This window comes from Sceloporus undulatus, chromosome 5, assembly GCF_019175285.1.
Source record: "Sceloporus undulatus isolate JIND9_A2432 ecotype Alabama chromosome 5, SceUnd_v1.1, whole genome shotgun sequence".
Lineage (NCBI taxonomy): Eukaryota > Metazoa > Chordata > Lepidosauria > Squamata > Phrynosomatidae > Sceloporus > Sceloporus undulatus.
In genome coordinates, this window is record NC_056526.1 from 165,600,675 (window position 1) to 165,612,386 (window position 11,712).

Here is an 11,712-nt window from a genome sequence, read left to right on the forward strand (position 1 = left end):
CATAGGCTGAAGGTAATTTTATGCATAATATTTTAATAATTTTGTGCAAAGTACAAAGTTTATGTACACTGTACCATCAGAAAGCAAAGCAGTCACTATTTCAGCCACCCTTGTGGACAATTTTGGATTTTGGAGTATTTTGGATTTTGGCATTCTAGATAAGGGAGACTCGGCTTGTAGTTTTTTAAAAGCTTACATCATTGTCAGTATATTTCACAAGGCACTTTATAACCCAGAATTTGACCTTCATTATACTTCAAATGGTTAGAAAAATATCAATCCCAAATCCTCACCTACATCATTCTGTGTGAGGATTTGCCGCTTAGAACCATCCAGATTTGCAGTTTCAATCACAGACTTCCTCGCATCACACCAATACAACTTGTCAGCAAAGTAGTCAATAGTTATTCCGCTGGGCCAAAGCAAGTTAGATTTTGCTATGATAAGACGATTGGAGCCTTGCAAGGAAGACCTTTCAATTCTTGGATTGATCCCTAGGTCAGTCCAAAATATTTGCCTCAATTGAAGGAAAACAGAATTACATCATTATGTAGATTAAACTATATAATATTTTATATATAGATATCATGTTCACCTTATAATAAAAAATAAGAGCACTTATAAGCCATTTGTAGACACAACAGGACTTAGCCTGTAAGTCAGGAAAGTTAGAATTTAGAAAAGTTAATTTTTGGACTACAGCTCTGAGAATTCCCCATCCACCATGGACAGTGCTCTCCCTATTTAACACTAAAATGTATCCATTTTTCAAAACTAGAAGAATTGGGCCACTTGTTCTGTAGTTTCTTTGTTGGTTTGTTTGTTTGTGTGTGTGTTTTGGCAGTGTGGTCCCTGAAGAGTCGAAGAGGCAGAAAACTGGCCCCTGGATTTGTCACAGTTATATATCCCTGTGGTATACAGTAGGCATGTTGCTGTTGTTGTAGTGTGCCTTCAAGTTATTTTCATTATGACAATCCTAAGGCAGACATATCATGGGGGTTTCTGTGGCTGAGAGTGAGTGAAACGTCTGGAAATGATGCGTTATGAGAAATGTTTATCCTAGGGAGCTGGGTATGTTTAGCCTGGAGAAGAGACAGGTAAGGGGTGGTATGATAGCCCTCTTTAAGTATTTGAGGATGGAGCAGGCTTGTTTTTTGCTGTTCTAGAGATTAGAACACAGAACAATGGATGCAAGCTCCAGGCAAGCTTCTGACAGTAAGAGCTGTTCGATAGTGTGTGGTGTGGTGGGGTCTCCTTCCTTGGAGGTCTTTAAACAAAGGCTGGATGGCCATCTGTCGGGGATGCTTTGATTGTAATTTCCTGCATGGCAGGGGGTTGGATGGCTTTTGTGGTCTCTTCCAACTCTATAATTCTATGATTCTATGATTCTATGAAATCTGTTATTCCTTGGAGTCTTTGCACCAGATTTCAGCAACCTGGGAGCTGTAGTGCAAGACATCTGGCAGGTACCAGTTTGGAATGGGCTACTCTGTCCTACTTACTGTCAGTGTCAAAGCATGCTGGATAGCTTACTCAGTGAAAGGATGGACAGCAATTCCTTTCGGATGAGACATATCCTCTTGAATAACTATTTTCCTCTGCATTCCATTGAGATTGCTACTTTCAATGCGAGACTTCCTGCAATAGGTACACACGTTCATAAAGATGTGTTACTAAAATAAATATATTCCATCAAAAGAAAAGCTAAGGCTATAACTATAGAATCCAGCGAAAGGTCAGCACTGAACAATTGTGTTTTTTTCTGGAGTTAAAGCCTCAAATTATGATTTGCCTTAAGCACACAAAAGCATATGGACATTTCAAAACAGCATTTCAGTCAGTCTCTTTCATTGCCATGGCATTATATGCCCCACTGAGACAAAGGCATACCCAGGGTCAGTCCAATACAATTTGCGGTTAATCCAGTCCACAGCAAGCCCTTCAGGTCTCTGGGTTGCTTTGTGGATAACTTTTTCACGATCTGTGCCATCCAGATTAGTTCGCTCTATCCACTTCAAGGCTGTGTGGGCAAAATAAATCTGTAATGAGAAAACAGAAGGCTTATAGCTGATTATTGTACTTGTTATTTGTGGTTCAGATTTCCTTATCTCAGGGAATTGGCTTTAGCAATGAAATTTCTTTTCCAGTGGGAAAAATAATACAGTTATTTACAAAATTGTAGTCCATGATTATGGGTCAAATAAGAAGGCATTTATCCTTCAACCAGAATGACTCCTGTAGCCTGAGCATACTTAGCTCATAAATCCGAGCTGCCCTATATACTGTATCCTCAATATCTTGCTTTTCCCTTTCAGCTAGCCAACCCATAATAAAAGCACGAGCCTTAAAGCAAGTCAGATTATAATAGCGGACCTTGTTTTGACTTTTGAATGTTCTTAAATGAGGTGCATAATGTGAGAAACAAGGCTTTGTCAGTACCATAGGTCCTACCTTTCAACTCTCCCAGTTTAGCAGGGACAATCCTAATTATTTTTCAGTTGTCCCACTTCTTCAGCTGCTTTTAAAATGTCCCAGTTTCTCCTCCTACCACTTTCCCCTTTTGACCCTGGCCTACTTCACTTGCTGCAAAAAACCCACAAAAAGACAAAAATAGTTTGTGCTCAATTAATTCATCAGTGGGACAGAAGAGGATGGAATCTTGCCCTTCCCAAGAAGCTCAGGCAAAAGCCAACTATTGCAGCCTGTCCTAGCTCCTTTGTTTATCCTCATTAATTACTTTTACCACCTTAACCATACTTTGATATTGCTTAGTCACATATGTCCCAGGGTGCATCTACACTGTAGAAATAATGCACTTTGACACTGGCTTAACTGCCATGGCTCTGTCCTACCAAATCCTGGGATTTGTAGCTTTGTGAAGTACCCTTATTCTTTGGCAGAAAAGGCTAAAGACTTTGCAAAACTACAAATCCCAGGATTCCATAAGCTACAGCCCTTAAAGTGGTGTCAAACTACACTATTTCTACAGTGTAAATGCACCCACACTTTTCATCTGTGAAATGTTGGAGGGTATGCATATATGGATGTTATAATTCAAGATATTCAACAGAAGCAATTTTTTCCCCTAACTGCATTTTCTAGATACAAGCAAGGACAGACCATGATATTTTTCTGCCTGATTTAGAGTAGAGCAAACTGATATCACGCCCACCTCAAGATCCACAATACCCACAGCCAGCCACAGTACCCAAAGTTATTTGGGCACAAATAAGGAGGAAGAAGAGAAACCACACAAGCACTTCTTCCTTTCTCTTGCAAAGAATAAATTTGATGTCACCTTGGGTTTCTTAGCACTCTATAGTCTAGTATTAAAATGCTCTTACCTCCTATGCCTCATCCTAAACTGCTGAGCCCAGCAGCCCTTTCTCCTTTATAAAAGGAGGAGAAAATGGGTTACGCTCCATGTGGTATTACAGAATTTGTAGAGAATTTCCAAACTTAGAAGATTACAAGGTTTTAAAATACAATTTGAAAAGCTGGCCAATAATATTAGATTTTACTGTCATAACAATTTCATCTTTTAAGTGCTTTTCTTGTTCCTGTGATTAGATATTATTATGCAGCTTGTTTGAGCATCTATTTTCCCTTTCACAAATGTGAAATGGTCTGTGGACTAAATAAATCAAGTCAGTTAAATTTAATAATTTCTGCAGTTTTCCATATTTTGGCAAACTGGAAGTATTTCCAGATCTCTATCTAGGAAGTCTAAGTATGTTTATCCATAAATAAATATAGTGTCAATGGATTTTGTGTGTGTGTGATGTGTGCCTTCAATTTGTTTCCGATTTATGGTGACCCCCAAGGCAAACCTATCACTGGGTTTTACTCCACAATAAATAGGTTTGAGTTGTGAATCATGTGGCAGTGGCAGGTCCACAGTTCTCAGCTGCCATTTAAGTTATAGGATCCCTAGGAATTCAAAATTTATCACACTATCTTATACATCATCTCTTTTGAGGAGTTTTGAAACTGGGAGTCCTGAAACCAAACAGGATTACAGTGAGCAATCTAGCAAATGATGCTGAAATCTTTAGTCATGGGCCCAGCAACTGAAAGTTGTACCATGTGATGGGAAGCCCCTCATGTTCTTTTCCATGACATTCCATTCTGTCCCCTTCACCCAGTTTTGCACCTTTTTTTCTTAGCATCCTGTGGCCAGTGATCATGTTTGATGCTCTGGGATAGGTAAGACCCTGTTTTTTCTTGGCTTATGCCATTTTGGCTACCAAAGCATCAGCAACTAGACCTGAATATCAGAAATAATATTTTTGAAATAAACTTGTAAACCTTAAGTATTTCCTGTCAGTACATGAAAGAAGTCATACTATAGATGGAAAACAAAAAATTCCATTTAACTAATAATAATAATAATGGCGGGGTACAGACCGGCGCTTTGCGGCGGTCTGCTGCCGCCGCCAGTAGGTCCGCGGGGGAGTCGGAGACTTCACACGGCCCGACTCCCGCGCGGACCAAAAAAGAAGCTCCAAAATGGAGCTTCTTTTTCCGTCGCGTTTGCAACGTAGCGAGGGGCAGGGGCGCGTCTCGCTATGTCACAAGCGGCGCGACCGTACGGACGCTCAGCGTCCGATACGCAAAGATGGCGCCGGCCATGTAGAACGGCCGGCGCCATCTTGTACGGACGGAGTCCGTACTAGGCCCAGGGGCGTCTATAAGAGACGCCCCTTTTTTAAAATGGGACGTCAGAGGACGTCCCAAATGGCGGTGCAGAAAGCACCAATAATAATAATAATAATAATAATAATAATAATAATAATATATAGGTTTTATTTATATACCGCAATCACTGGGAACCGAGCGGTTTACAATAGAGGGGATAACAGACAGTTCCCTGCCCACAGGCTTACAATCTAAAAGACACAAAAGGAGAAGAAATGGTGAGGGGGGGAGGGAATCAGGTCCAGCATTCTTCTCTCCCTCTGAGGCGGACCAAGGCAGATGGACTGGAGGGAGGGCTCTTCTTCTTCAGGCTAGCCCCTGATGGTACTGGGCCAGCCTTCTCTCTCCCTCAGAGGCCGAAAGATGACAGTTAGGGAGGGAGGAGCCTCCTTCTTCAGGCTAGCCCCTGATGGTACTGGGCCAGCCTTCCTCTCCTCAGAGGCCGAAAGATGACAGTTAGGGAGGGAGGAGCTCCTTCATCAGGCTAGCCCCTGATGGTACTGGGCCAGCCTACTCTCTCCCTCAGAGGCCGAAAGTGACAGTTAGGGAGCAGGGATGTAGCCGGGGGGGGATCTTGGTCCGGACCCCCCCCTCCATTAGAAAAATGAATGGGTGGTGCTGCTGCGCCGCCGCACCCAAGCCCCATTATAATGATGGCACTAGTCTGGACCCCCCCCTTCCTAAATCTGGCTACGTCCCTGTAGGGAGGGAGGAGCCTCCTTCTTCAGGCTAGCCCTGATGGTACTGGTAGCCTTCTCTCTCCCTCTACTACTGATACGGCTCAGAGTTCTAGAAATAAGAACTAGCTATCTGCAAACAGCTTCAGCAAAAGCACTGGTGCTCGTCCTTACATACACCAGAAACTAAGAGGTTAAAATGCAAAGAAGCAAAAGCCATGTGTCCTGTGACACTTCAAAATCCCTCTCTTTTTTTTTAAATGCCTCACCTTATTTCCAACAGGGTCATAGCCAGAGCTAAGACTGCTCCATCTGCCAGCGTGAGTATACTTGAATAATCTGTTCCATCAAAACCAATGCGGCGGATATCTGGCTGTTTGCAAACAACAGAAATGGCTTGGGTCCTGTTGGGGACAAATTCAGAGCATGTTAACCTTCTAGTCCCAATAATCTGTAGATAAGAAACTTCAGTAGAAAGAGGCAGGAAAGCATGTGCAGTGTCATTCCCCCTCACCATCGTTTCAGATTTTTAACTACCATGAGTCCTTGGTATTCAGTGAGGGTTGGTTCAGGACTGCCCCATGGATACCAAAATGCATGGATGTTCAAGTCCTATTATTACAATAGCATAGTAAAATGGAACCCTTGTATAAAATGGCAAATCAAGGTTTGTTTTTTGGATTTTTATATACATGCAGATACACACAAACCAAGAAACACAGTCATCCATATTTGCAGGGTTTAGGGGCGATAGACCCCTGCGAAATGGAAAAATCATGAATTAAACCCTCTCCCCCAGGAGAGGGCCCATGCGGGTCCCTCCAGACCCCCCATGCCTGGATCACCTAATCTGGACATCAGAGGGAGGTAGAAGGGGCTTGTTGAGCTTCTCCTGACCTTCGATGCTTGGATCAACTGTTCCAGGCATGAAGGATCAGGAGAACCTTGGGAGGGACAACTATACTTTCAAACCATGGATAGTTGTATTCATGATGCAGAATCCATGGATACAGAGGACTGACTGCACGAGATAGAGCAAAGTGCAAAAGCAGTTTGCTCTCAGGTAATTCAGAAGGGGGGAGAAGCAATAAGCAGGTATAATTTGCTCTTCCACAATGCCAGGCAAAAGCAAACTGTTCAGCATCTCAGCTTATATCTCTTCATGAATAACCTTTGCTATTTAATCACACTCTGATGTTGTTTGCCCATATATACCCAGTTTTAAACTGTAAAACAGCTTGTGCATTCATATACAGTCCTCCCCCGTTCTTGCAGACTTGGATCTGCGGCCCTTATTATTCGCATGGGGGGGCAAATGGAGGGAGTTAAAATGGGGTGGGCACCCATGAAATGCACCCGTACGCCCCCCCCACACACACACAGGAGTGCACCTCCATCAAGCCATAGGGCCGGAATGTGCACAGCTTTTACAGGGGGGCCAGAATGGATCCCCACAAAAACAGAGGGAGAACTATATCCTCTCCTGGCCTGTGCTTCTTGACCACTCCCTTTCACACACCCTTTTAGTCAGTTCCAGCACTACTCTAGTAAAAAGGATATATCCCCCCACAATGGTATATCATCAGAGCTTTCTCTTTCCAAATACTGTGTTAAGATGTTAGAATCAAGAAAATACACTTGTAACAATTAGCTCACATAGAGCGCCATCCCTGGCCATGTCAGGTCACTGAAAGAAGTATCAAAATTATTTTGAAAATTGGAGAGATGAAGTTCCATTATTTAATAGATCTATTCGGTTGGGAATACCAGCTAGACTTAGGTCTATCTGTCAGTACACCATATTTGAGAAAAGGAAAGAGAACAAAGTCATATTGCACAAGGATAAAAAGGTTCAAAGAAAACCTTTATTACAGCATACACCTGTCTCCAGCTGCACTTAGTTTTCATAAAGAGCCAAGTGTACATGAGAGCCACATGTACCTGAGAACAGAATACAGTTAGCCCCCATTTTAGTGTCTGATCCATTCAGGACACACACACACCCCTGTGAAAACAGAATTTCCACCAGTTCAAGCCCCATAGGCTTGAATGGGTGCATATGGCTGTAGCAGTGCAGGAGCGTGCCTGGGTGTGCACCCCATTTTAACTCTTCTGTTTGCTCCCATGAGTAAGCGAGGGTTGCAGATATGAAGTCCACGCAACGGAGGGGTAACTGTATTTTCTTTTTACCACTTTTTATTCCACAAATTCTTTTTAACCATTTTGAAATTGAATCCAAGTGGGGAAGAATTGAGAAATTGAATATAACATTATGTACACTGCTTGATTCCATGGCAGAATTGTTTTTTCACCAAATTTAACCTGTGTTCCAGAGCTTTGAACATATGTTGTTTGTACTTGGCACAAACCAAGTACTTGATCATGGTACTTGCCTGTTGCAGTGCAATGTTTATTATCTTCCATGAGGGTATAACCAGGAAAGCAACCACATTTCCATGTTGTTGGTGTCAGTGAAGTACAGATCTGGCTACAACCACCATTATCAGATGTGCACCCTTAAAAACATAGGTTTTCTTTAAAAAGCAGCAACAGCAGCAGCACAACAACAACGGATTCTAAAACTAAATGTAAATTAAAATTAGACTGACATTAAACTGAATCCAGAAATATTACCTTGTTGAGCTACAACTCCCAGAATCCCTATTCACCATTGCCATGCCCATACTGTGTGGTAGATGCTGGGAATTGTAGTCTAACAATGTAAGTTGTCCAAGCTCTGAGTTAGATTCACATGAAGCAGCATGACTTGCCAATATGGAACCATTATTGTAATATCAGTATAGAGTGCTTAACTATAAAACCTCTGCTATAGGTAAGGTTGCAATGTTACCCAGCTGGCCACATTTTACCTGGATCTAAGCATTTGACTTGGTACCCATATGAATCATCATTGGCCTGGGTTTCTACCTTCTCATATATATATATATATAATATACACACACACCACACACACACACACACACAACACTGTTTTATATATATAAACAGTAGCTCTCTAGCCCCTGTAGAAACTGAGACATGGTATTTTTAACAAAGGGTTCAGGTTATGAAATTGCTTGTTATTGTTACACCTGTAATATTTACAATTTTGTCATTTTTAATAGAACACAATACAGTTTTCTTGTTATTTTTATTACTGTTGTTATTAGAGTGTTGGTACAGCAGTTAGTAGAAATTATATAACATTTCATAAGCCCTAATCTAACAGTTGATAATGAATAGTTGAGTGGATTCTGGTGTTTCTCTTCTGAAGAAGAATTACATATTATACACAACAGTAGCTTCAAAACCATCTCCAGGGCAGGGGTGGCTAAGGTGCGTTATCCATTTGTTGTTTTACTATATTCCCATCAACCCTAACTAACATAGAGCAGTGCTGGGAGCTGAAGAGCAGCACTATTCAGAGGAATTCCAGCCATTCTGCTGCTTTAGGGAAAGAAAACTGAAATAAACCATGTATGTAACGTGAGGGCCTTTCAGTTATAGCATTATGATTCCACTTTAACAGCAGCTTTAACACCACAAGTTCCTAAGGAATCCTGGGATTTGCACTTTTCTGAGGCACTAGAGTCTCTGGTAGAGTTTTCTTTCCTATACAGCAAATCCCAGTATTATAGGAGTTTTCCATTGCAGTTAAAGTGAATAGTGTGTTATATTGTGTGGTGAAAAAGTCCCATGTAGTTTTGCAAACAACCCTATGACTGGGAAACAGCTTCATCCTTACTCCGTGTTCTTGCTGCAAAATGGAAGAGGACCACATACGCCAAAACATACACCAGGAAGAATAGAGTACTTTTAAAAAATGTCTGTTCAGAGTACCAGAAGAATCTATGTAGGGGAAAAAGTAATGAATTCCAGTAGATATTAAACAACTGAACCTCATTTAATGACATATCAAATGAAAGTCATTTTCATACTCAATATGAAATGATTTTGGATAATGAAGTGGTGAAACCCAATGATCTGAAAACTTGTCAAAATAGTGCTTTCTATTTTATTGCAACCTTCTTTAAAACCACACCACATGATTAACAGGGGGAGATGTTTTTCATCATCTCCTAGCCACTAATTTTTCCTCCCATTCAACCTGTCCTCAGTGTTGAAATATGACAATAATGAATTCTGGAGTAGGATGGGTGCTTCGTCCTGAAGTATAGTTTATTTAAGGGCCTATCTGTCAAACTAGAAGCAAAGATTTATTATTGTTGTTGTTGTAGCCTGCCCTCTCCTACGATTGAGGGGGTTACATAAAGATAATAATACATAATACGATAAATCATAAATCACACCACCAACCTACCACCAACATAAAATATAACACTTAGTGTAATTACAAATCAAGTTAAAATTAATTAAAACAGTTAAAAGATAGGCAGATAGTAAAAATAGCTATGGGCAGATGGGGTTTACTTTATTTTGAGAGGTCAGTCAATCAGGAAAGGCTTGCCGGAAGAGATCAGTCTGACTGCCTTCTTAAAGGCATCAAGGTTATTCTGACAAATTGCCTCCAACAAGTCATTCCCCAGTTTTGGAGCAGCTGGAAAAGTCCTCTGAGAAATAGAAGTCAACCTGTCTTCTTTGGCTATAGCATTCCTCCCAATGTCCTAGAATTTGGGGTGGCTTGTATGGAAGCAGGCGCTCCCGCGAGTAAGCTGGACCCAAGACATGTAGGGCTAAAATGTAATAACCACAACCTTGTACCGCGACCCGGAAGCTAATTGGCAGCCAATGAAAGATTTTAAAATAGCGTTATGTGGTCCGACCGGATATACCAGCGACAGGCTGGCTGCCATATTTTGCACCAGGTGAAGCTTCCAAACTTGGCACTAACTGAGGCTATTGTACTTTGGATGCATCATGAGAAAAGACTATAATGCTTGGTAAAGTGGAAAGCAGCAGGAAAAGAAAGAAACTGCACTACAGGTAGATTGGTTCAATCAAGAAACCTACTGCCTCAAGTTTGCAGAGCTGAGAACGGCAGTTGATGACTGGAATATTTGTTGTTATTGTTGTTGCTGCTGTGTGCCTTTGAGTCATTTCCAGCTTATGGCACCTAAGGCAAACTTCATGGGGTCTCTTGGCATATTTGTTCAGTTTGAGGTCACCCAGTATGTTGTAGTGGTTTAAGCACCGACTAGGATGCTAGACCAGGGTTTGAATGGCTGCTCAATTATGGAAATTATGGAGCAACACACTCTCTCATTCTGAATGAAACTGCCAAGAAACCCTAGGATAGGATCACATAAGCTGGAATCAACCTAAGGCATTTAACAACAACAAAATTTGTGAAGTTGAAAGCATCCATAGTTTTTGTGGGTTTTTTGGGTATGTGGCCGGAAACTCTTCTAGAAATGGCCACATAGCCTGGAAAAACCCACAAAAAACTAACAATAAATTCTTTTTAGCAGGTAGTATTTTCAATCAGCTTCTGTTTAGATATTTTGTATATGGCATCCTGGTATTTTGTCTATAACTCCCATTTGCCCACCAACATGACTACTGATAGAGGATTATGAGAAGAGAATCCAAATCTATAAAGATCAAAGGTTTCCTATTCAAAGAATACACCAGGCATAGGCAAAGTAAAATCCTAGTGCTACATATTATCTCAAAGCTGTTTTTATGGTCTTGTCCCCTGGCCTGACGTCTGGGCTGTGTACAGACCACCTTTGAGGCGGCCTGCACCCGCCCTGTCCCCTGGATCGGGGCCTCAGCTTGCTACAGCGGCAGCCCTGAGGCCCGATCCGCCGCTTTTCCAGGCCGGGGAAGTGGCAAAAGGCCACTTCCCCACGGCCTAGAAAGGGTGTCCTTGGGGCTTCAAGCGAGTAAGCCCCATTGAATTTAATGTGACTTCAGGCAGCAACATTTTAAGAGAAACCAGAATTTAATATCTTTACTCACCTGAACATGTTCTTCCCATCTGCTTGAAGAACTGATCCCTCAGGACAAAACAAACAGGCGCTTCAGGTGTCTGCCCACATCCATGAGTGCACTGATGTAATGCTTGTACAGGGAATAGTTTCTACAGTAAATTGAAAATAAAGAAGAAAAGGCTGTGTGTAGAATTGAATAGCAGAAACAAGGAATCCCCAAGCAGAGCTAATTTGCAGCAGCCCAGCTCACCCAGCTATTTAATGTGGTCAAAGTGCTCTGAGAAATGAAGAGTGATATTTCTTTCATGATTACTCCCACACTTATGACAGAGAAAGCCAAAAGTATGATTTCTAGGCGGCTTGATACACTTATACTATACAGTATACACATATAATGTACTATATTTTGCAGTTGAAACTAGAGGTAAACAGCTTCCATGTAA

The 11,712-nt window shown here is 41.6% G+C and overlaps 1 protein-coding gene across 1 annotated transcript in view; it reads right to left on the minus strand.

Annotated features, from left to right (window-relative positions):
* EGF (epidermal growth factor) overlaps positions 1-11,712 on the minus strand; it is a 74,802-nt gene that overhangs the window by 29,853 nt on the left and 33,237 nt on the right. The window contains 3 exon segments of the mRNA XM_042470080.1: positions 294-517; positions 1,534-1,638; positions 1,891-2,039. Coding sequence (XP_042326014.1) covers positions 294-517; positions 1,534-1,638; positions 1,891-2,039 — 478 coding nt within the window.